The following is a 26,594-nucleotide window of genomic DNA, read 5'->3' as shown; positions in this document are numbered from 1 at the left end:
GGCCATGGCTCACGGGCCCAGCCGCTCCACGGCATGTGGGATCTTCCTGGACCGGGGCACGAACCCGTGTCCCCTGCATCGGCAGGCGGACTCTCAACCACTGCGCCACCAGGGAAGCCCACAGAGTCAGTTTTGATGACAGGATCGTATTAAAACTCAAAGCCTCCTGACACTGTCTTCTTCCCATGGAAAACTCTTGGCCACCTGCAGTTGACCTAATGGAAACATGTGGAACTGCTCGCCCTGGGTCCCATGTTCCATGGATTTCTGGGACAGCACAAACTGGCTCAAAGGCCAGCATTAACTTGTTAGCCAAGAAGAACGAAGCAGCCATGTGGTCACACACGATCATTTGACGTAGTTCAGAGTTGAGTCAGGTTTGTAGAACTTTTTATTTTTAGTTGTATCGCTTTTATAATTAAAAATAAAATGATATTTAATATAAAATATGGTACACATGTATTTTGGATTACTGTATATTATATTCAGCATGTCTGGAGGCATGTACACAGTCCAACAGTAGGTTTTAGAAAAGACAGAAACCCTTTCTGAAATTCAGATCTACTTAATAGTGTTTTAACAGGAAAAAAAAAACTCCACTGGAAACCGCCTTGATATCAAAATATCACATACAATAAATTAAGAAAACCTAAAAGTTTCCAACTAGGGCAAATTTTCAGGAATTTTTTATGACTGAAGTAATTTTTTATGACAGAAATAAGTTTTCAATTACAATGTGATGGCAGTTCAAATTCTTCTACTACAAAGCATTATCATGAAAGGTCATGTTGTGAACACAAAATTTATCTTTCTGCAGCCTCAGTTTTCTTATCCACATGTCAAACATGAAGAATCAATGACTTCTTCAAAGGAAGAACCCCAATTCCTTGCCCAACTATATAAACTGTAATCATATATATTTCAGTGAGGACATTTCAGAAAGTAAACTGTCTGCCAAACCCTCCTTAGAAATCTCTCAGATTCACTAGGATTGGCTTAATACTTCCAACAATTCCTATCATAGTACTGGGATTAACCTTGAAGCAGAAAAAAGCATATGAAAACAGGGAAAGTTATAAAGCACCTGCTACTGTATCCATCCTGATAACAAAATTTAGTGTCCCAGAGTAGAAAGTTACCAGTACAAGAAAGAATCTAAGCAATTCCACCCACCCCGCGTTCTCCAACTGTGAGCCCAAAGTTAAAATGTCGTGTTTTGAATTGGATTCCTAGGACTACCCCTGAATCATTACAATTTAACCTTGTGAAACCCACCTTCTTAGGCTTGAAAATCTTGTAAAAAGCAAAGCAAAAATTCATACTATAGATGAAGAGAAATGAAAACTCATGACTGCTGAAATTCTTCAACAAGGTATAAAATCAAGAAAATTCTCTTACTTTGGTCCTAAATTCAGTGGATGCTCCAAATTCAAAGAGAAATCTCACAACATCATTATGTCCTTGTTGAGCAGCAAAGAACAGGGCAGTTGTACCTGACTGAGAGAGAGACAGAGGCTGGTTTTAAAAGATATTTGGTTACATTACATTTGATTTATATGCTTGTAATCAAAACAAAACAAAATCCTTGCATATAAACTTCCAGGCTAGGAGGGGGCTATATTTGAACAGACTGTATTCCTTGTTCAGGTAAGTGACCAGTGTGGAGGCTGCTGGGTTCCAGAAATGTTAAGATGTAACAAGGTCTGGAGGAGGAAACTGGGCTAGAATAGGAAAACTCTCATCTTTTTTGGCTGCCCTGTGCACATGTGGGATTTTTGTTCCCCGACCAGGGATCAAACCCGTGTTCCCTGCAGTGGAAGCGTGGACTCCTAACCACTGGACTGCCAGGGAAATCCCTCACCTTCTTAATAGACATGCATTTTAGAGACTACCAAAGTGTGCAAATGCTATGTGTCTAGAGAGCCAACTAAAGGAAACAATGGCAGGTCCATCTTCAGGAGACAAATATTCTGATATTGCAAAATGGATTACAGATGAACCGAGGAAGTCTGCTCTAAGTGTCAGTTCCACAGCACTGCCAGGCACTCTCTTCCAGCTTCCAAAACATGCGGGGTGAGGTCAGGGCCTCTCTTTGGCTATCTTTCCAGACTGACCTGGCTCAGGGAATTCTGGGGGTCACCGGGGACCTACACGTCATCGTTATTTGCACCACACAGGTTACCTCTAAACCCAACACGCTTAAGTCCTCAAGGGCCACTGTGTTCAATGCACAATAGTTTTCATCTCCAAGAACATTAGTTGAGCAGTTGGAACCAAACAGATAAAATATAAAGACCATAAAAACCATACTTTGGGTGGAAGTCAAACAAACGTTTCTCTTCTTCTCCCAGCTTCTCTCCGTTTTTCTTAAGAGATTTTTGTGTATGTTGAACTAGCCCTTCACAATAAAGTCTTTGAGTAAGCAGATCTGGACTGTATTGTTTTTATTAGAGAAAATCTGTCTTTTCTTTAAAGTTAAAATAAACAAAGGCTGTAAAGCAGAGAGGAAAAATAAAACGATTAGGGAAGTTTTAAAGTCGAATTCTAAAGGGGCCCAAACATCTTCCTTCCGGAAGAAAATCAGCTGCTGAAGTGAAAATGACCTAAAACAATGATTCGATGTTGTGGAAATTACTCAGAAGAATCTGTCCGGGAGGAGACTGGATGGATTTCCTGTAGTCTCTGTACTGCTCCTCTCAAGGTCCAGGCTTGCTGATCCGGGGCTGTGGAGAACCAGTGTCCAGATGCTATCTATCAAGGGTCATTCTCCCACGGTCCACAGCCAAGGTGACACCCAGAGGGGAGAGGGAGGGACTTCTAGATGCCCCCAGGAAAATGCAGACCTTACACATGGTGTGTCTTACTTTTCTCCACTCAGGGATGGGGGTCCAGCCTGGGAGAAGGGTGTTTTGCTTGATGAAAGTTGGGTTGGTGAATCATCCTTTCTGAAACACCTGCAGGTCAGGGCCTCTGATAAGAGTGGATCAAGGAAAAGCAAGCACTCCTGTCTGCTTTGGAGTTTGCCCCTGTATGCCCACCTCGGGTCTGAGTCTCTGTGGACTGAGGTCACGTTCACTCTAGGTGTGACCTTGGATGTGTCTCCACAAAGGTGAACTCACCAGGCCCTAGACTGGCTTGGAAATACATGCAGCCTCCCCAGGCCTGAATCTCCAGCCTCCCACTGCCCCTCTGCATCGGACTGAGAATGGATCCTCTGGCTAGACAGGACTCCTGAGACGGCCCTTGAACGACTGTGTCAACAGGCTCACATTTTAGTCCGATGTTCACCACATGCCTTTTGGAGAGAGAACTTATTTAACTCATGGCTGGTCAGAGAAGCCCTTTGCAAACATAGTTTGGTGAGAATGGCTGAGGTAGGCTAGCCAGTGAGCCTAGCTAACAGTGGGTGACCCAATCCTTCTAAAAATATAATGATCTCTATGAAAATCCTATACCTTCTATAGCATCTCATCCCAAGGGAAGAAGGAAGAAGCGATTTAGGCTCAGGGCAAAACATATGGGTGTTTAAGGAATGTGGTTGGAGGTTTTGTTATGTCAGATGTAACATGGGCCTAGAAGATTTGTTCAACTGAAGTACAACCAACAGTCCCTCCCTGGGCCTTATTTAGATGCAGTCTGCAACCTGGGCTTTAATGTCATATAGGAAAAAAGCAATGATTACAGTCAGCCCTCCATATCCACAGGTTCTGCATTCATGGATTCAACCAACCACAGAAAGAAATATTAAAAAAAAATTTCCACAACCGCTATGGAGAACAGTATGGGGGTGCCTTAAAAAACTAAAAATAGAGCTACCATATGATCTGGCAATCCCACTCCTGGGCATATATCCAGAGAAAACCATGATTCAAAAAGATACATGCACCCCAGTGTTCAATGCAGCACTATTTACAATAGCCAAGACATGGAAGCAACCTAAATGTCCATCAACGGAGGAATGGATAAAGAAGATGTGGTACATATATACAATGGAATATTACTCAGCCATAAAAAATAATGAAACAATGCCATTTGTAGCATCGTGGATGGACCTAGAGATTATCATACTAAGTGAAGTAAGTCAGACAGAGAAAAACAAACATATGATATCACTCATATGTGGAATCTAATTAAAAAATGATACAAATGAACTTATTTATAAAACAGAAACAGACACAGATTTCGAAAACAAACTTACACTTACCAAACGGTGGGTGGGGAGGAATAAATTAGGAGTTTGGGATTAACACATACACACTACTTTATGTAAAATAGGCAACCAACAAGGACCTACTGTATAGCACAGGGAACTCTACTCAATATTCCGTAATAACCTATACAGGAAAAGAATCTGAAAAAGAAAGAATATATGTATATGTATAACTGAATCACTTTGCTGTACACCTGAAACTAACACAACATTGTAAATCAACTATACTCAAATAAAATTTTTTAAAAAAAGAAAAATTCCATAAAGTTCCAACTTGCCATGCACCAGCAACTATTTACATAGCATTTACATCATACTAGATATTATAAGTACTCTAGAGATGATTTAAAGTACATGGGAGGATATGCGTAGGCTATATGCAAATACTATGCTATTTCACATAAGGAACTTGAGTATCTGCAGATTTTGGTATCCACGGGGGGTCCTGGACCCACTCCCCTGCGTATTCGGAGGGATGACTGTACTCTAGTCCTTTTTAACAATTCACTATTGTGAGAACTTCACATCTCTGTCACTGGCATTATTCTTTTTTTTTTTTTAACATCTTTATTGGAGTATAATTGCTTTACAATGGTGTGTTAGTTTCTGCTTTATAACAAAATGAATCAGTTATACATATACATATGTCCCCATATCCCCTCCCTCTTGCATCTCTCTCCCTCCCACCCTCCCTATCCCACCCCTCTAGGTGGTCACAAAGCACCGAGCTGATCTCCCTGTGCTACGCGGCTGCTTCCCACTAGCTATCTATTTTACGTTTGGTAGTGTATATATGTCCATACCACTCTCTCACTTTGTCCCAGTTTACCCTTCCCCCTCCCTGTATCCTCAAGTCCATTCTCTAGTAGGTCTGTGTCTTTATTCCCATCTTGCCCCTAGGTTCTTCATGACCACTTTTTTTTAGATTCCATATGTATGTGTTAGCATAGGGTTTTTGTTTTTCTCTTTATGGCTTACCTTACTCTGTATGACAGACTCTAGGTCCATCCACCTCACTACAAATAACTCAATTTCGTTTCTTTTCATGGCTGAGTAATATTCCATTGCATATATGTGCCACATCTTCTTTCTCCACTCAACTGTCAATGGACACTTAGGTTGCTTCCATGTCCTGGCTATTGTAAATAAAGCTACGTTATTCTTATTCACGTGCAAAACCTGACTTACCTCTCTCTGGAGGTTGATGTCAGCTCCCTGCAGGACGATCTCCTTCACACAGCCTATGTGGCCAGCATAGGAGGCGATCATGAGGAGTGTTGTGCCATTCTGGGTGGGGGAGAGACAGAGGAGCAGTCAGGCCACGTGACACCAGAGAGGTGGCCTGGAGAAGATGCCGCAGACGTCAGCTCCTCCCAGGACACGTCCGAGCTGAGCGCAACATCTCCCGCAGTAAATAAAAGTGTCTCGTGAATAATCTTATAATGCACACCAAACAGGAAAAAGCAAAGTGACAAAGTGCTGAGGCTGGAATTTTCAATTCAAACATTCACTTACTTCCATTACCCTCAGACACGCAGTCCAAGTGAACCATGGTTACTGCATTTTGAGGCAGCAGTGATGTAGTGGCCTCGTTTTATGATTCCTGAGCCAAAACACTGTTATTAATGCAAAAAAGTGGGTTAAGTGGTACTAGTTGGTTTTCTGAGTTTAGAATTCTTTATTTTCAAACGGATTCAGGTAAAGATGCCACGAGAGACTACAGAAGTGAGAGTCAGGAGCCCCGGGGTCCATCTCTGTCATCAACCAGCAGCGTAACCTGGGGCACACTGCTCACAATTCCTGGGGCTCATTTACTTCAGGTTTAAAACGAGGAACTGGGTGATATGACTGCCAAGGTCCCTGCCAGCTTTAAGATTCAAGGACTTGAGACGTACCACCTGATATTCCAATTCAAGTGGGCTTTTGTGGTTTAATTTACATTTGTTTTCAAGGGCTCGAAACTGTAATCTGAACCCCCTCTTCTGTGTGGTCAGCAGCCTGCTTCTGTGGAGAGGATAAGAGAGACACAGACGGCTCTGCCTGTGAGGAAGCCTCACGAGGTACGGGGTGGTGATTCTTAGAAGCCTCGTGCTATATATTCAACACGTCTGTGGGATTTTGTAGGAAGGCAGTGTACCTGAGTGGTCACTGACAGTATGCTTCTGGGCCGGTTATCTGAGCTCTCAAAGGCTCATTCACCTCATCTGTAATGCGGAATAGTAAAAGCATCTGCCTGATTAAATTAAATGGGGAAAAGCAATAATTCAGGCGATGTGCTTAGCCTAGTAATGTTAAATATTCAGTAAGAGTTAGATGTTAAAATAATATTATGATGCCTCAGTAAATGTTAGATTATTATTTGGTTTTTGTTGACGCGTGTGAAAGACAATCCTAGTTTGGGGAAAGTCTTGTTTGCTATAAGTAAAAGTACAGGTAGAATCGAGAAGAGCTAGTGGCTTCACAGAAGTGCTTTATGATGCTCTTCTACCCCACGTGACTGCATTTGGTATTTGAATGTAACACCTTCATGTCGGCTGTACCACCTATCATTCAGGGGGACTTATTCCTCCGTATTTTTCAAGATTAGAGTAGCAAACTTGGAGTTACCAACTTCCTCTCGAATGTGAGAACATTTTTATTCAGCATTCAGACAGAAGACTCCTTGATTTAAAGCCAGTCTGAACAGACAAGCTATGAATGTATCCTTTGCGTGAGAGATGAGAAAATTTTTTCATCATGGGTCACACTGGTCTCAAAATACAAATCAATCATGAGCTACAGCAATCACAGAGCACTTAACTTGGATATTTTAAAAAGAAAATAAAAAACAACAGGCTCATCTATTTTACAGTAAGGGAAGATGAATGAAACAAATAACCAAAATGCTCCTTTATACATTGTATTTCACTTCTACATCATGGTCGCCTGAGGAAAAGTCAGAGGTTGGGACAAAGGAGAAACAGAATACAAAGCCTGCGCGCCTAGAGCCCGTGCTCCGCGACAAGAGAAGCCACCGCAATGAGAAGCCCGCGCACCGCAACGAAGGGTAGCCCCCGCTCACCAGAACCAGAGAAAGCCCGTGTGCAGCAACAAAGACCCAACGCAGCCAAAAATATAAACAAATAAATTAATTTTAAAAAGAGGAGGGATCTGTGGATGTATTAAGCTACACAAAGCTGGAAGTCAGGAGAAGGTCATGGGGGTGTCTGAAAAGGGGTGACTTTAAGAAAAAGGAGTAAAGTGGTCATCAACATGGTCAGTGGGTGAGGCCACAATGAAAACAGGCAATTCCCACTCCAGTTCTGTCCAGGGTGGCACTGCTGCCCAGCGAGACCCAAGTAAGACCCGACGACCAGTTCACAGATGCCCAAGACCCCATATCAGTTTGGGTCCTGGCAAAGAACAGACGGTACATTCAAACTGGGATAACTGGACGAAAGTTTAATAAAGAGACTATTTATAAGGCCATGCTCTGGATGTAGGGAAACTACAAAGAACAGTACTGGGAGCGAGTAACAGCGGAGCTGCACTGCTAGCCCAGGCCCGAAGGCGTGAGGGACAGGTGGTGGCTCCCAGGACGGAGAGGGTGAGAGTCCTGCTGCCAGACAGGATGGGGGGGGTCTAGACTCCCCAACATCCCTGTCCTCCCTCCCTCTGATTCCTGCCAACGCTCCCACTGGCCAAACCGTACTGGAGGCCAGAGGGAAGCCAGTCCCCTGGGGCAGGCCAGACAGCTCCAACTCTGGGACACAGAGCAAACTGGAGAAAGTTACAAGTGGGTCTGGAGGTGCACCCCAAGCTGTCCTGCACTGATGCCCGGTGGCGGGGGGGGGGGGGCAAAGTGGAGCAAACTTTGATACCTCGCTTGGGCTGGTGGCTGACATCACCTACCAAATTTGCACAATAAAAGCTGGCAATGGCATACCCTGTTATCGGGAAAACAAGAAGGCTCCTGTGAAAACATTTCTATTTAATCCCTAAAATCAAAACATCTGCTCTTTCCTCATCTGAGGTCCTCTTAGTCCCCAGAGATGCGACATCCTGCTGAGAACAGAGAAATTGCCGCCTCTAGCCGGGGAAGGAAGGGCTCTGGCAGTGATGCCTGAAAGTAGGCGGGAGGACCTGTTTTTATTACCCCTTCATTGCGGATGAGGGTATTGGTGTTTGCAAAGGTAAGAAAGGGATAAGAGGCTGGGTGGAGGCTTCCATCTCTCAGTAGAAAAAACCCAACTCCCACATCCGCGGCAGCCCCCTTCCGTTCTGAATCATCTCCCCCTTTTCTTCTTGGACTTGGCCGATTCTGATTCCCAGTGATGTGTCTCTTCCCCTATTGTGGCCCCTCCTGTTTTATGCAGGTAATGGCTTTCCCAGTATGTTTTTTTTTTTTTTTTTTTGCGGTACGCGGGCCTCTCACTGTTGTGGCCTCTCCCATTGCGGAGCACAGGCTCCTGACGCACAGGCTCAGCGACCATGGCTCACGGGCCCAGCCGCTCTGCGGCATGTGGGATCTTCCCGGACCGGGGCACGAACCTGCGTGCCCTGCATCGGCAGGCGGACTCTCAACCACTGCACCACCAGGGAAGCCCCCCAGTATGTTTTGAAGTTCCCCGTGGTACTTTGGACTTTTTGAAAAGGATGAAGCAAGCAAACACATGAAAAAGCAGACAAGCACTGTGAAGGAAGGGTACTCAGCAGGCGCTCTCATGCCAGCGGGGGACGGCGAGCTCGCAGCATGCGTGTACCGAATGGACCGGTCCGTACACTGTCCCTGCAGTCCACGTCCACTCGGCCACTGTTCAGCAGCAGCCTGAGCAGAGCCAAGTTGCCCCTCCTCGCTGCCCAGAACGCCGCGTTGGCAAGTGGGGTTTCCTTCTGCAGAAGCAAAACAAAACAGGATCTTAAAATCGACCTTCATTAACACGACCACTTCTACGCAAGTACGCACTACCATTCAAAAGGGAGACCTTCCAGATGTGTCTGATCATTTGAAAGACTGCTCCTCTGGCAACAGGTGATTGTCGTGTACTTGGTTGTGGGATGCAGATACCCGAGCCATGGGGCTGTGATGAAGAGCCGTGTTGTTGATTACACAGCACTATTTATACCCTATTTCCCACCGGTGTCCTCACTTTCCTGCCTCTGTTCACAGTTTCCTTTTTGTTTGAAATGAATTTTCCCCCATCCTTCATGGCCAAGGTTCTGCTTAAAGGTTATTTCCTCCCTGAAGTGTTCCCAAATCTCTCTTTGCCTCTAAGCAGAGGGAAATCTCTCCCAATTCTGAGTTTACAGGTATGTTTTCTGTGACCTCAATACTTTCCACCTGATTCCAGCAGCCTGGGTAAATGCCTCACTTTCCCTCCACCAAATTTTCTCTGTTTCAGCTGGAACTTGCCAGAGGTTTCTGCTGAGAACAAGGAACTCTGGGCAGAAAATGTTGCTGTGAGTCCTTTAAGAAAAAGGAGTAAAGTGGTCATCAACATGGTCAGTGGGTGAGGCCACAGTGAAAACGGGCATTCCCACTCCAGTTATGTCCAGTGGATCCTTCACTCCACTCCTGGGTTATTTTAAAGTTGCTAAGTTAACGTTGGAACAACTACAGAAGGAACAGAGCTGGAGAACAGGTCTCCTGAATCAGAGCTGCAGAATTGACTGTAGTACCACCACCTTCTCTAAAACAGATCAATTTGAATTTGCAGAGAACAGTCCCTGGTGGGGGTGAGGGACAGACAGAACCAGACAGCTCAGGGTTTCTACCCCAGCCCTGGGCAACGGACTTGGCCCCGCTGAGGCCTGGATTCCTCTTGCTCAGATGGAGATCACATTACCTGCCTTGAAGTTTACGGTAAAAATTAAATGATGCAGGTTAATTGGCTAATACGGTGCCCAGCACATCATACATGCTTACAAATACTAGTTTCTTTCCTTCTGTCCACTTTCTTTCCAAAGTTAGAATCAACAGGCACAGCTGAACTCAGAGTATTAGTACTAATAAAGAATTCTGCTGGTCTCAGGAAATTTTCTAGTATTCAAATTGTTGAACAAAAACACTTTTTGGGGTGGGCTCAAAGCACATATCTGCCCCAGAGGGTCTTTTATGCAATACATCTTCTAAGTATATGTATAAGGTATTACATACAATACCTAACTCACCAATGCTAAGTTAAAAAGAAAACACCGACAATTTCCGCTGCTCCACAGAACCATCACAAGCGAAAGTCCAGTGGCAGCAGAGTGGTGGCAGCACCTGTGGGTGTGAGGATTTAATTTCAGGAGCTCTTCGGCACATACACAACTTAGTGTTCTTGTGCATTCTTGGACAAGAACGTGGCAAAGTGGGGAGTGATAAGCAGATTACAAACATTCTTGGAATGCTTCCCTGGCTCAGTTAGAAGGAAACAGATCACCTTAAATTCCAGGTGAATAATTTGCTTCCCCTGAAGGTGTAAGTTTTACTGTCCCAGGAGTTTTCACACGCAGTGTCTGTGGTTTTTGCACCAGGCTGGGTCTGATGTTACAGTTGTTAGTAAGTGGGTGAAGCAATGGCAAGGCTGGCTTGACTTGTATAATAAATCATGAAACAATGCCCCTTTAATAGAGAGATTGCACAAGGCCAAGATGAAGTTTGGGAGGGTGAATCAGGAAGACAATTTAGTATGCACCATGGAACAGCTCTGTTGGCTTTTCTGGAAACATGAAACCTTGAGAGTCATAAACTGTAAATCATTTTCAGTGATTTTGTTGTTTCACTTTAATCCCAAATACCTTTCAAAACACCATTTGCAAACCACAAACTTCTATTGTCATAACAAGCTCTCCAGCCAGGAGCCTCTCCTGCCTTTGGGATGGCCTCGGGGATTCCTCTCCTGCACGGGCTACACATCCTGGTTTCCTACAAGGTTCTAGAAACTGAGCTTTGGGAAAAGGTGTAAATCCTTCGTTTTCCCTCAAGAGCTTGATATACTGGGAGGTGGAGGCATGAGAGAGTAGTTGATTTGGGGTGAGAGAGAGCTGAGTTCAAGTCCTGGCCCTGCTACTTCCCGGTTCTGGGACCTCGGGCAGGTTATTTAATTTCTCTCTGCCCTAGGAAAGTGAATGCTATTAATGGTGGTAGTATAGTCAGTATCCTTGGGGGATTGGACCCCCTGCGGATACTGAACTCTGTGGATGCTCAAGTCTCTTCTATAAATCGGCACAGTATTTGCATATAACCTACGTATCTCCTCCCACGTACTTTAAATCGTCTCGAGATTACCTGTGATATCTTACATATGTAAATGCTATGTAAATAGTTGTCAGTGCAGGTCAAATTCAAGTTCTGCTTTTGGGAACTTTCTGGAATTTTTTTTTCTGAATACTGTTGATCTGTGGTTGAATAGGCAGATGTGGAACCTGCAGACACGGAGGGTCAACTGTACCTCTGTCACGGGCTGTTAGAGGATAAATGAAGTAATACGTGCAAATGCACTTTGACAGCAAACTCTCAAGAGATGCGAGCTCTAGATGCACAGTCCTCACAGCCCTTTAAAAGACTTGTCCAGGAGAATTCACCTGCTTGGTTGCTGGCATGTGCTCGGGACAGTGGCACTGGCCAGGGGCTAGGACTAGAGGTACCAGTCAACCTTGATCTCTGCTCCAATGGCTTTATGGGCCAGTAGGAAACGAGCATCCCAGGCATGCAGGGTGCTGATGCAATGAATGGGGGCATCCTGGGAACCGTCACTAGCTCGGACGGGCTGGAGTGAAGGACGTGGGGTGAGAGAGGGCAGGAGATGCTGTAGGGCAGGTAGTCAGGGCCACATCTTGAAGGACTTGCTGTGCTATGTGATGGAGCTTGGACTTCATCCGGTGGGTACTAGGGAGTCAAGGAAGGGTTTTAAGGTGGGGAGAGACCACCAGTTTTGCATTTTAGAAGGTCCCTGTGGCAGCCTCAGGAAGAATGGACTGAGGACTGGAGCCAGACTGAGACTAGTGTCTACAAGGTTAGGAGACACTGTACAGACAGGGAAGAGATGGTGAGCTGAGGCTACGATCGTGGGGACAGCAGGATGAGACAGACGGGGGAAATTTCAAGGAGCTAAACTGAATAGTCTCGGTGTATGACTGTCTGTGCAGGAGCGGAGGGAGAGAAGGAGCCTGGTGGATGTGGACTCATGGAAGTCGGAAGCTCCAGCTGAAAGGCAGATTATGGGGAAAAGTGATGAGTTCAGCTTTGCACATGCCGAGTTTCAGATGCCTATGGGGCATCTAGGTGGAAATGTCTAGCAAAGCAACGCATAAGTTCTCCTATCACACTGCGGCCAACCCATTTTACTGGAGTGCAGGAATCCTGAGCTAATACTTACCTAGTGCTTATTCCGTACCAGTGGCACATCCTCCGCAGACTAGCTCATTTAATGCTCATCACAGCTCGGGGAAGTGGGTGCATTATTATCCCACTGCTCAGATGACGTAAGTGAGAAGCGAGAAGCAACAAGGCAGGCTTCAGCCCCAGGCAGTCTGGTGCTTGAGGCTGGGCTTTCAGCCATCCTATCGTCCTGCCTCCTGCAGAACTCTCCTCCTGAGACAGCAAGGAATAGGCAGCGTGGACCCCAGTGACCTCCTTCCTACCCTCATTCCAAGTCCTCTTCTGCCAGGATGGAAAGTCCCCCGACCTTCTTTCTCTTTGGGGTCTACAGACCACATTGCCTGGTTAACTTCCAAACCTCCTCTGGGTACAATCTGCACATAATCATAAAATGCTGTTTACAAAGGGCAGCCCTTTAAGCCTTTAAAGGAGCTGATGCACGTGAAAATGCTTCACACAAATCTTAAGGCAATTCACCAATCGTGTGATTACTATTTAACCTCTTCCTTGGTTTTTCGGGTCTCTGCAAGCAGGCTGTTGGCTGTGACATTGTCATCACAGCAGTGACAACCTACGTTGGGTTCTTGCTCTGTATCAGGCAGTGTGCCGAGTACTCTCACTGTTCTAACGCTTTTAATTCCCAGAAAAACCCCATGAGGTAGGTGTTACTGTCCCCATTTTTAAGATGAGGAAACTGAGGCACAGAAGTGACTTATGTAAGGTCATCCAGCTAGGAAGTAACGGGATTCAAACCCAAGTCTGTTTGGGTCCAGAGTCTGAGATCCTATATCTTATCCGCTGTGAGAAAACCTGAGTATAACCTTCCACATATGCCATCTTCCCTTCTCTTTTTCCCCCTATTTACTGCCAGAATTTTGGCTCACACAGTGGTCATTAGCACACTACCAGAAATTAAATACAGGAAGGAAGGGGAGAGAAACACAGAAGGGAAGTTGTTACTTGTACAGAACTGGAATTCTGATTAAAAGCTAAGAGGGGGTAGAGATCTAAACTACTGGTTTAAAAAAGCGTTAAGAATAATGTGTATTTCATTTGTATAATTAATCTAATCAAGAGAACATTAGCTTTGTTCAACGATGAATTTCTCTGATGTTCGAAGCCACATTAAACAAGGGGATAAGGAGGGTTGAGAGACCACAGGCAGGAGGAGGTTTTTGATATGTCACCATTCCACTTCGTGCTAAACGGCTGAAATTTACAGAATTGCTTAATCAACATGAACTGAGAATTAACCCTGTGTTGTAAGTATCATTACACTTCTGTAAGTGATAGGAAACCTAAGAGGAAAAAGTAAGTGATTTATTCACCCAGGCATTCTGCCTAAGAGGTAGGCCTGTATAACACTGGCGTTTCCAAACTCAGAACTCAAGACCACATTTAAAGTCTGTTTAACACATATATGTTCCGAATTAGGCCAATCGATAGAGGTAGAAAGTAGTTTAGCAGTTTTCTGAAACAAGGATGTTTGGAGGAATACAGTGACTGCTAAGAGGTATATAGTTTCTTTTTGAGGTGATTAAAATATTCTAGAATTGGGGCTTCCCTGGTGGCGCAGTGGTTGAGAGTCTGCCTGCCGATGCAGGGGGCGCGGGTTTGTGCCCCGGTCCGGGAAGATCCCACATGCCGCGGAGCGGCTGGGCCCGTGAGCCATGGCCGCTGAGCCTGTGCGTCCGGAGCCTGTGCTCCGCAACGGGAGAGGCCACAACAGGGAGAGGCCCGCATACCACAAAAAAAAAAAAAAAAAAATTCTAGAATTGATTGTGCTAATGGCTGCACAACTCTGTGAATATGCTAAAACCCACTGAAATGAACAGTTTAGCTGGGTGAATTATATGGTATTTGATCTGTATTTCAATAAAGCTGTTAAAAAAAAATACATGGCTTTGTTAATTTATTCTCCTGTGGCTCATCCAAAAAATTTCAGATGATTGATGAACTGGAGTTGATTTTGAGATAATTTACATACCTTCAGAACATAGATGGAACATACAAGTTCCTGTACGTCTGGCCGAGACATGAACAATTTCCATCACCAAGATGAAGCCTGGAATTGAGATGCTTTTCCTCTTGGGTAAGACAGGCTCAAGAAAGACCTAGGTATTATTCTTTATCGAGTGATGATTCCCCTGGGATGGTGACCTCCCTCATTGGGTTAGGGTCTAGCCCCCAAATTGTGCCAGACTTTTGGCAACCTCAGCCCTGGAGAAATAGTTGTTATAAAGGCAAAGGTTAATGTACTGAACTCCACGAGCTTCATTCCACAAAAAGACTCAGACCTGCACTTTGAGTTTGCTTTTACTTTAAAAACAATTCCAACAAACATGTATCTCTTTTCCCAACCAGAACAAATTGGGAGTTGCCAAGGGTGAAACAGGAAGTTTACTGGAGAGGCAAAGCGCTACCAGCAAGAAGGGACTGCTGACAGCATAATGGACAAAGGATAAAAAAGGGTGTCCACATGGTTCAGAAGCAAATAGCCCTACAAGTGGTGACTCAGTCATGGAGAAGAAGCGAAATTGTGGTTTCTAACGCTCTGCTGATCCTCCCACAGACTCAGCCAACAATGCTGGGTCTTTTCAATGCAGGCCTTGGAGATCCAGGGCCTCGGGCCTACAAGCCTTTCAGCTGCCGATGAAAATGAAACAGTTAATCTATGGCTCCAAAATCAAACTTAATGACAACTTCATTCAGTATGTACGAAATGTAACATGTTGTCAACTTTACTCATTGCTAAAACTGGTATTCATAAAATACTGCTGACACATGTATATAATCGGCTGATTTTCTCACTATACAAGAACTACTGAATTGCAGAAAAATCCTGGACAAATGTAAATTAAATGCTATTTGTTGCTAAATAATTTAAAAAGCAATAGTATACAAATCCTTCCAAAAATGTACAATAAAAATGCTTGTGGGATCTTAGTTCCCCAAACAGGGATTGAACCTGGGCCCCTGGCAGTGAAAGTGCTGAGTCCAAACCACTAGACTCAGTCCAAATTCCCTGGCCAGGGAATTCCCAAAAGCTGCTATTCTCATTGTGGGCTGAGGGTACATGTTAATATGTTTGGTATGATGTGAGCTGGGGCTAGTGCAGGGTTAGTCACCAGCCTGTGACTCTGCTCCCCTCCCCCACTCCCCCTCAAGCCTTCCCTCTGTGCCTTTTGGAACTCCTCCACTTGCTGGAAAATCAACCGTCTTTCTCCTTCACTTAGCTCCGAGCTTCCTCTGCCTCCCTGGTGGAGGCTGGGCCTGCTCCCACCCCAGCCCTAGGGTGAGGAAGCCTCACCTGGCTTCCAGACACTGCCCTTCTCACCAGGTGTACATCTCTGCTGCTTCAAGACTCAGGCCATCCTACCTTCTCATCCTCTGCCTCACCTCAAGGTAGTTGTCGCCTCCTGACATTTTCTTCACTGAAAACGAACATTTTCTTCCCTGGAAACGTTGGCACCTTCCTTTCTGCCCACCCCAAATTCTGACCGCATCCTGGCCTTCACTTTACAACACATCAATATCTCTGCCCCCTCCCACCTCCTGAGAACTTCAGCACTCAGCTCAATCACCCCCTCCACGCGCAAGCCTTCTCAGCACTCCCTGTTGTCATCTTAAAATCCTTTTTTTATTGAGATATAATGTACATACTATAAAATTCATCCTTTTAAAGCATAGAATTCAGTGGTTTTTAGTTTAATCTCAAGGTTTCACAACCATCACCACTATTCCAGAACATTTTCGTCAACCAGGAGAAACCTCGTACCTATTAACAATCACTCCCATCACCCCCTTCATCCCCCAGTCCCTGGCAACCACTAAGTTACTTTCTGTCTCTATGGATTTGCCTATTCTGGACATTTTGTATAAATGGAACCATGTAATACATGGCCTTCTGCTTCTGGCTTTTTGCACTTAACATAATGTTTTCAAGGTCTATGCATGTTGCTATGTATGAGTGCTTCATTCCTTTTGTCGGTTGTATGATATTCCATTATATGGATATACCATGTTATGGACTGAATGACTGTGTCCTCCCCCCTCCAAGTTACTATGTTGAATTCCTAACCCTCATTGTGATGATATTTGGAGGCGGGGCATTTGGAGATAATTAGGTTTAGATTAGGTCCTGAGGGTGGAGCCCCCATCATGGGGTTAGTGCCCTTACAAGAAAAGGAAGACCTTAGAGCTCCTTCTCTCCCCTTTCTGAGGAGAGAGCCAGAAGGTGGCTGTTTGCAAGGTAGGAAGAGGGTTCTCACCAGACACTGAACCTGCCAACAGCTTGATTGTGGACTTCCCAGCCTCCAGCACTGTGAGATATAAATTCCTGACATATGTTTTCATTTCTTGTGCATATACACCTAGAAGCAGAATGGTTGGGTCATATCGTAGCTCTATGTTTAACTTTTTGAAGGATGACTAGACTGTTTTCTATTATGGCTGCATCATTTTATATTCATACCAGTAATGTAGGAGGGTTCCAAATTCTCCACATCCTTGCCAACACTTGTCATTTTCTGTCTTGTTGACTGTAATCATCCTAACGGGTGTGAAGTGGCATCTCATTGTGGTTTTGATTTGTATTTCCCTGTTGGCTAATGATGTAAAACATCCTTTCAGTGGCTTATTGGCCATTTGTATATCTCCTTGGGAGAAATGTCTATTCAGATCCTTTGACCATTTTAAAATTGGGTTGTCTTGTTTATTGTTGAGATGTCTATTATCATTTAAAGATGCTAAAGTCTCTACCATTTTAAAGCAAACAAACCCTTGGCCAAGTCTGGATTCCTGCTGCAGCCACTGTTCCCGCAGAATTTTTTGAGAGAGTTCTCTCCACTTGTGGTTTCCACCCACTCTCTTTTCAAGCTATTACAATCTGGCTTCTGAACTCAACATTGCATTCAAACTGCTCTCAGCAAGGTCACCAGAGCCTGTTTTGTTACTAAATTCAAGAGGCACTTTTCGATTCTAAGCTTGTTTGATTTCTCTGTGGTATTTAACTCTGCATCCCTCTCTGCCTTTATGGAAAGACTACAGATTCTTGACTTAATGATAGCACACACTTCTGATTTTTCTCATACACTTCTATCCGCTCCTCCATTTTCTCAATGGGTTTCCTTTATTCTGCTCATTCTTAAAGTCTTGAGCTTCTTTAAGATTTTGTCCTCAGTCCTCTTTTTTATTTTTTAATAAATTTTATTTATTTATTTTGGCTGCATTGGGTCTTGGTTGCTGCGCGTTGGCTTTCTCTAGTTGCGGCGAACGGGGGCTACTCTTCGTCGCGGTGCGCGGACTTCTCATTGCAGTGGCTTCTCTTGTTGCGGAGCACGGGCTCTAGGCTCGCGGGCTTCAGTAGTTGTGGCACGCGGCCTCTAGAGCACAGGCTCCATAGTTGTGGCACACGGGCTTAGCTGCTCCGTGGCATGTGTGATCTTCCCCGACCAGGGATCGAACCTGTGTACCCTGCATTGGCAGGTGGATTCTTAACCACTGCGCCACCAGGGAAGCCCAGTCCTCTTATTTTCTACCTTTACGTGATCTCACTGGGCAATCACATTCATCCCCAAGGGTTCAATGACCACTTAACACTGCTCACTCCTAAATCTCATCTCTATCTCCTGCCTAGACTACTCTCCTGGGCTCCCGGTTTGTACATCTGTCTAACCAACATCTCTACTTGGACTCCTATCCATCCTTAAACTTGACATGTCCCACCCCAAACATTTTATCTTTACTCCTCTGGCCTTCCCTAACTCAGTGAATAACATCAATTACCGAATTCTGCTGATTAAAAAAAAATTTTGTCACACATTTGTCTGCTTCCTCCCATCCTCCAAACCTGTGCCCTAGTCTGGTACCATTTAACAAGATGACCCCAGCATCATCCTGACTGGTCTCCCAGCTCCATTCTCTTCCCCAAACCGTAGCCAGAGATCTTTCTAACATGCAAATCTCACCGTGTCATTCCTCTGCTTACACGAGCTACTGTAAGAGGTGGGATTACACTGGCTTTGGAGCCAGACACACCAGGGTTTCAATCTGAACACCATTCACACACTGGCTGTACGGCTGTGGGAGGAGTTATTTAACTTCTCCATGTTTTAGTTTTCTTATTTGGAAAAAAAAAAAGTGGGGGGCACCAAAGTACCATCTCGTGGGTCCTCCTGAGGATTCAGAAGATGCACCATGATGCCCTTGGTTCAGAGTCGGGCACATTTTATGTGCTCAATACATTTTAAGTACTATTTTTATTAAAACCTTCAACAGAGGCATATCAGTGAACCTCATTTTCATCCTAAAATGTGGGCGTTAAATGAATGACTTTAATAACCTCTTTGGACACTGAAGTCTGGTAATCAATCGCAGCTCCACTCTGCGCTGGTCACTCAGCTTCAGGGTCAAAAAAAGTCCTGTGGGGAGGAGGCAGCAGTGGTGCGGCTGGCGTTCGGGAACGCGGACGCAGGATCGGGCATCGGTGCCGCAGCCCTGGTCCCTGCGAGGGGCGGCCGCAGAGGAGCGCAGACCCAGGGCTTCTTCCCCGCCCCCCGCCCGACTGTTACCCCAGCGACAGTCCTCGCCGCCCCTGCGCCCCGCGGCCGGGCTCACCGCACCTGCAGCCAGAAGTACTGAAAGCCTTTCGGGCAAAAACCGCACCCCTAGACCACAAATCACAGGAGCCATCCAGGCCCGGTCGCTCCCTCCCGTCCCCCGCCAGCCCCGCCGGGGTGGCGGCCACCCCTCCCTGCGGGCCCGCGGCGGCTCCGGGCGGACGGTGGGTGCGGGCCCCGCCGCCACAGGTCTGCCGCCCGCCCGGCGCTCCCTCCCGGAGTACGCAGCGCTCACCTTGAACGACATCCTGCACATGTCCGCGGCCGCCCCGCCGGGACCGGTGCGCTTCCGGCCCGGACGCCCGGCCCAGCCCTCCCCGGCTCACCCGCCGCCTTCCGCAGAGCGGCGGCCTTCGCGGCGCCGCGCGCTCTCGCCGCCGCAGACGGGGCCGGGGCGGGGGGGAGAGAAGAGGGGAAGGGGGAGGGGCGGGGGGCTCACACGCGACCGCCCTCCGCGAACCTACCACACACACACTCCCAACTCCGCATGCACTGTGCACACTCTACACACACACAGGTTCATACATACACCACTGCACGCTCACAACCTCACATCACTCTTCACACATCCAGGCTCACTCTCTCCCACTCCATCCCACTCCAAACTGTACACCTCACACTGTGCACACTTTGCAGGTTACACACACTCAACCCTAGCCCCACGTTTTAAACCTACTTGATACTCCGTGACAAAGTTGATTTAAGCTAACTGCATTCATTCACAGGAGAAATAAGCATATTAATGATTCTAAAGTTGGATAAAAATGTTTTCTATTGTAGTTCAATGTGCTAACATCTTCATATGTCATGTGTTATGAAAATTTTTCGTATGCATTAAAAACTTAATTAAAAAAATTTTGGTTCAGGAGGAAAAAAAAAGACACACCCACTCCCCTCACACACCTACCTTCTCTCTCATGCACACACTCCATGCACATCCACATTCCTCACACACATACACTGCAGTCTCTACACAGACTCTACATTCCACGCACACAGGTTCACACACAATACATAATTCCACACTCACATCCATGTACACACACATCCACACACAAATCCACACACACCCACGTCCTCCAAAAGGTCATGGTCTTCATCAGATGACTCTTAACCTTCATTACAGCACAAATATGATGATGGAAATGAAACATAAGAAAAATATTCACCCATCATCCCACCACTCTTTCAAATAACCATTTTCAGTTTTGTTTCTGACCTTCTAGGTTTTCTTTTCTTTTTCTTCTTTTTCTTTTATAAGAATCTGGGAGTTTTCCTCCTGGGGAAAGAGCTGGGAAACAAGCCTTTTGACTGAAGGAACGATAAGTGGTATTTTCCTTTTTGAAGGTGAAGGGCACAGTTTGAAATAGACACATATTCCTCTTTTTACCACACCGATCACCTTCTCCCCTTGGCCTTATCCTGCACACCTTGCAGTATCACAGGAGCTGTCCACTCCCTCGAACGTACTGCTTGCTAATTGCCCAGGGTTGGTCTGAGAGGAGTAAAAGTGGGAGAGTCATATTTTTTTTAATTAAAAAATATATTATTTTTAAAGTATAAACAGCAATAATATCCTTTCTAGAAAATTCAAACGCTAAAGTAAAAGTGAACGTCTCATACCCTCACACTGCAGGAATCGATTCATCCTCCCCCTCACCTCTGTTGGAGCCTCCTTCTTTTTTCCAATGAATTTGTAATGATTTTTTAATTTAAAAGTTAAAAAAATATAACTACAGGGCTTCCCTGGTGGCGCAGTGGTTGAGAGTCCGCCTGCCAATGCAGGGGACACGGGTTCGTGCCCCGGTCTGGGAAGATCCCACATGCCGCGGAGCAGCTGGGCCCGTGAGCCATGGCCGCTGAGCCTGTGCATCCGGAGCCTGTGCTCCGCAACGGGAGAGGCCACAACAGTGAGAGGCCCGCGTACCGCAAAAAAAAAAAAAAAAAAATATATATATATATATAACTACAAATTAAAGTTCATAAAGAACATAAAAATGTTTATCTTGTATGGATAAATTGTATTACTTTGTGTTTAAAACAATTTTAAGGAAAAAAGTTCCAAAATTTGATAGGAATTTCTAATTTTTGAAATCAAGATAGACTCAGGGACTTCCCTGGCAGTCCAGCAGTTAAGACTCCGCCCTTCCACTGCAGGGGGCGAGGTTTCGATTCTTGGTCGGGGAACTAAGATCCCACGTGCTGCATGGTGCTGCCAAAAAGTAAAAAAAAAAAAGACTCAAAACTTTTCCCCTGCCCTGGGTGTCTATGGATGAGATAGTTTTGAAGTGGCTACATGACATTGTTATATAAAATCAAGCATTGGAAGTTTTGCTTTATTAATAGTTTTGATAAACAAAAAGAGGAAGGGAAAGATTTAATATTTTGAGTGCTATGTACCAGGAGCTTCCCTTGTAAGAATGCTATGAGGTGTGTATTATGCTCAGTCCACAGCTGGAAAAAACTGTTTCTGAAAGATGAAGTAATTTGCTAATGAGTGGTCAGGCTAGACCTTTAATTAGGTCTTTCTGTGGGCTTCTCTGGTGGCGCAGTGGTTAAGAATCTGCCTGCCAATGCAGGGAATACGGGTTCGAGCCCTGGTCTGGGAGGATCCCACATGCCGCGGAGCAACTGGGCCCATGTGCCACAGCTCTTGAGCCTGCACTGCAGAGCCCGCGAGCCACAACTACTGAGGCTGCGTGCCACAACTGCTGAAGCCTGCACGCCTGAGCCCGTGTTCCGCTGCGGGAGAAGCCACCGCAATGAGAGGCCCGTGCGCCGCAGCCAAGAGTGGCCCCGGCTCGCTGCACCTAGAGAAAGCCCGCGTGCAGCAACGAAGACCCAACACGGCCAAAAATAAATAAATTAAATAAATTTTAAAAAAAAAGTCTTTCTGGCTTCAAAGCCTGTTTCCTTTCTTCCACTCAGAGTTGTTTTGGGCATTGTCTCTGGCCAGGCTGCTGATGGGATTCTTGTCAAAGGAAAGAAAGTGCCTGAATACAAAGTTTAAATGGTTAAAAAAAAAAGAAAAGAATGTGCATATACACCATCCCATACACGTGGCTCAGCTTGTCTTCATGAAAAAGCCCCCAAACAGAGCAAATCTCTCATGACCACAGCCAGGCACCTCCTTCTAAAGTCTTCTACTCTGGAACTTAGCAGGAACCCACCAGGCCTAACACAGGAAATTCAATCCCTGTAGACCCACCCTCCATATTCAAATACTTTCTCACTCCCCCAAAAGAAGAGCTCCACACTTGTCCTAGGCCTCTCCTTGTTATCATCCTCCCTCCCATCCCCATGGCTCGCTCGTGTCTTCCCTCTTCTGTCTGCCCTAACCCCAATCTTGACCTAGCGGAGTTACTCCCAGCTCAAGTCCCTTCCTGCATCCTGCCCCTCAGCCATCTCTCTCCCAACTTTGTTAAGTTCCTGCTGTAATTCTGCTCTGCACCACATCCGTTAGCCCGAGGTATTTCTCTAGACTTTGCTTCTGTTACTTTTGACTCCTCCAGAGGAGTCTAAATTCTTCAAAGCCAGACTCTGAGTCTTACAATATGTCTTTTATTTTTTTCGGGGGTTAGTTTACGGCTGGAGATATGGTAGGTGGTCGAAATGTATTTATTGTTGATTGAATAGAAGATTCAGGAATTGTGTTCTCCACATCTACACGGTCAGAAAGCCCACCACTCCTTTGCAGACGCCCATGACACAGAAGCACAGCCATCTGAGTTCACTTCGAACGAGGCCATGTTTGTTATCACTGCGGTTTATACCAGCACAGGCTGTAATGTGTTTGTTCTGGATTTTGCACTCTCAGTTTACGCCCTAGCAGGACTTGCTCTAGTCGGTCAGGCTGGTCTACTGAGCCCTCTTGCTTCTCTTTTTGTCATCAGGCCCTTTCACCCCAATTAAGAGTCTACCCTGGACAATTTGCCTGTCTATATCCCCCGTCTACGTTCCCACCCCACATCTCCAGCTGGTTAACTCAGTCTCTCCTTTTGGAATTTACACCAGACAAGGCTTCCTACAGCTGGGAGTGTAGCAGACACGGCGTTGAACAATCTGCCCAACACCCATTGCCCCCTTCTTTCTTGAACAAGACACCAATTTTGCTCAGGCATCTACTGTACTGCATCTTGGGATATGCTTCAGAGACCCCAGCCCTATTTTCTGTCCAAAACTTTCTTATCTAAGCTAGTGACAGTGCTTGGTTTGGGAGTGGGCATGTGGCATATTTTGGTCTCTGAGACATGAGAGGAGGTGTGCTGGGGGCTTCTGAGAAAGATTTCCTTGCTTCTAAGAGAGATACCCAGGAGGAGAAAGTCTTTTCTTCCTTGTAATGCTGTCCTGAATGGATGTGATGCCTGGAATTGCTGCAACCACCTCGTGACCATGAGGGGAGCTATCTTCTGAGGGTGTCAGAGCAAAGAGATGGTGTCACTAAGGTCTGTGTTGAGCAACTGGGGCTGCCCTGTCCCAGGACTTCTTGCTGTTTAAGCTACTTTCCATTGAACGTATTCTGATCCTGGGTGAGAATGAAAGCAAGGGGTGGGGGGCAAAGGGTCAGGAACTTAATCCATATTGATTAATGTCCATTTTGTGCTGGCATTTTAAATGTGTCATTAAATTTTACTCTCATTCCAGCTTTATATGAAAGCATTCTTGATGATGAAACTGAGACTGAGAGTGGGTGAGAACTTGTTTATCATCACAGGGACGAAAAGTAAGAAACTGGTATTTGAATCCAGGCAAATTTGAGAGTAAGACTCCTGCTCTCTCCATTATGCTATCTTTCCAGGTCTGTATATAACAATGATATATATATATATATATATAATATAATATATATAATATATAATATATATATATTTATATATATAATATAATATATATAATATATAATATATATATATTTATATATATAATATATATATAAACATATATATATATAATAATGATATAGAACAATGATATATAACAAAGATATATAACAATGACCTTTAATATAACTTCCTAGAGTTATCAGTTGCTAGCTATGCCCCTGATCTTTTAAAAAGCATATAATAACATAATTGGAATCATGTGTATCCTGCTTTTTTACAAACATGCTAAAGAGGACACTTTCCTCTGGCATAAAAATTCTCTGAAAATCTTGCTTTTAATGATTGCATTTAAAATTGAGGTATACTATAATTGATTTAACCTTTATCCTATTACAAGACCTTTCATTGCTTTTAGTTTTGCTATTAAAAATAATCCTAGAATAATTATTTCATACCTAAATTTTATCCACACCTCCCATTATTTCATACTAGGATAAATTTCTAGAATTCCAGAGCCCAAGCATATGAACATTGTAAAGGCTGGTAATTCATATCTACCAACTGCTTTACAGAAATTCTCTGCCCGGTTTATACCTCCATCCAGGCTGATTAAATTATTATTTTGGATTTTTCTGAATGCTGACTGTGTAGGCAGACATTATATGCACTAAGCTTTCTACTTATTTGTTTGCTTATTTATACCCCTGCCAGACATTATTTAAATTCTCTTAAAGAATTGCATAGAATAAAACAGGGTAAAAATAAAATAAGAAATAAAAAAAAAATGGGACAAAGAGAAATTGAAAACAGGAAAGATAACACAAAGCCAGGAATAAGAGAGAACACAAAAGGGGAGGCAGGAGGGACACACTTGACTTTTCAACAACCAACACAGAGCCGGGACACCATCATTTTTATGGTTCATGAGTGTCCCTAAGATCAAAACTCTCCAGTTGCCCGTGAAAGGGTCAACTATTACAGGCAGAACTAAAACTATACAGAGCAACGCACAGCTTCCTCAGCATTATGGTTATGGTAAATGCATTGGTAAATTTCACAGAGCTGATTTGGGGCTATGCCTTCATGCAGGCTGACAACCTAACATCAGAGGAATTCAGGAGAACTCAAAATAGTGCAGGTTAGGTACAGCATCTGCTGGGCTGACTTCCAGGAGGTTGGGGGGGACCACAGACCCTTAAATGGTCCTCTATAAATACTGTTCTTCTCAAGTCATTGAATGGCTCAGTTTGAGGTTCACTTTCCAGCTGGTACCTGGAGCGCAATTGGCTTAGGCATGGAGTTAAATCACGTAAACATGGAAATGAGAACTGCTTTCTAATAATAGCTCAGAAACCTGACATGAACTTAAACGGGAGACTACCCACCCTGCCAGAGAGTAGATAAAGCCCTGGAAGAACCCAAGATGGATGCTACTGAGCCCTGGTAAAGACAGAGTGCTTGACCATGGACATCAAGTATCAATATGGCCAGAACTTTCCATCATGAGCTAGGTTCTGTTATAAGCTTGGGTGGACCCAGCAATAATCCATCAGAAGGTGGAAGTGGTACATCTGAGGTTGAGTCTGAGCAGGATCAGAGGGCACAAGAAAACCTGTACAACTGTACCTCTCAGCTTACACTTGCTGATCTATGGGGAAGCCCTTTGGCCAACCAGATGGATCAGAAATGAGCTGAAGCTGGGGTCTTGGCCTGCCTGGTAGGATGGGGGATGTATATGAGTATAAGCTAATATGGGTGGTGGCTGCACTGTAGTCCCATTCAGAGGTGGCTTGAAAAACAGAACTGCCAGTGGAGGACATGGTCATCCACTTTGCATGGAAAGAGAAGTGGCCCGAGGTGAGTCTATCTATGACTCACGGCAGAGGAGAATGGCTGGACCTGTGGTCATTTCCTAGGAAGAAGAAGTGTTGGAGGACTGGGGAGAAGGAGCTCTGGAGGAGTCCTGTGGGTGACTCATGGGAGTGGGCAGAAAGTAAGAAGAGATTTGTAATACATATTAATGCTCAACAGAGAGCATTCACCACAAGAAAGGCACTAAATGACCAAACAGAAAAAACAACTTACCAGTTGACATCAACCAGCCTCTATCATTGGCCTCCCCAGTGCTGGCATGATGGGCTTGTGAGTGATACAGCTGTGGTGGCAGGGATGAAGGTCATTGAATGGGCCCAAGGGTATGGGCTCCCACTTACCAAGCCTGATCTAGCTACTGTGGCCACTACATGGCAAATAACAGGCCTCAATACTGAGCCTCCAGTATTCCGTCATCCCTTGAGGAGATCGCCTGGTCATTCGCTGGCAAATTGACTATATTGGACATGTTTCATCCTAGAAAGCCAATGATTTCTTTTGATAAGAATAGACACATTCTAGGTATGGGTTTGCCATTACTCCTGCCTGTGGGGTGTCAGCCAGCACCACTACCTGGGAGCTTATGGAGTGTTTGTTGGACTAGTAGATTAGCACAGGATCCAGAATAATATTATGTTAAACCAAGAGACCCACTTTACAGCAAAGAAGGTACCGTCATGGGCTGAAGCCCATGGCATTCACATTACCCAAAGCTGACACACATT

At 45.0% G+C, this 26,594-nt stretch overlaps 1 protein-coding gene across 1 annotated transcript in view; it reads right to left on the bottom strand.

Moving 5' to 3' along the window:
* The window catches only part of ANKRD29 (ankyrin repeat domain 29), a gene marked incomplete at its 3' end in the record, with an annotated part of 42,188 nt that extends 22,749 nt beyond the window's left edge, over nt 1-19,439 (bottom strand). Inside the window, 4 exon segments of the mRNA XM_079941791.1 lie at nt 1,399-1,497; nt 5,399-5,497; nt 8,972-9,082; nt 19,410-19,439. Coding sequence (XP_079797917.1) covers nt 1,399-1,497; nt 5,399-5,497; nt 8,972-9,082; nt 19,410-19,430 — 330 coding nt within the window. The 5' untranslated portion in view covers nt 19,431-19,439.
* Between the last annotated feature and the right edge of the window lie 7,155 nt (nt 19,440-26,594).

This window comes from Stenella coeruleoalba (genome assembly GCF_951394435.1).
Source record: "Stenella coeruleoalba genome assembly, chromosome: 14".
Taxonomy (NCBI): Eukaryota; Metazoa; Chordata; class Mammalia; order Artiodactyla; family Delphinidae; genus Stenella; species Stenella coeruleoalba.
Note: the sequence above shows the minus strand (reverse complement) of the source record. Positions and strands in the feature narration are given on the sequence as shown.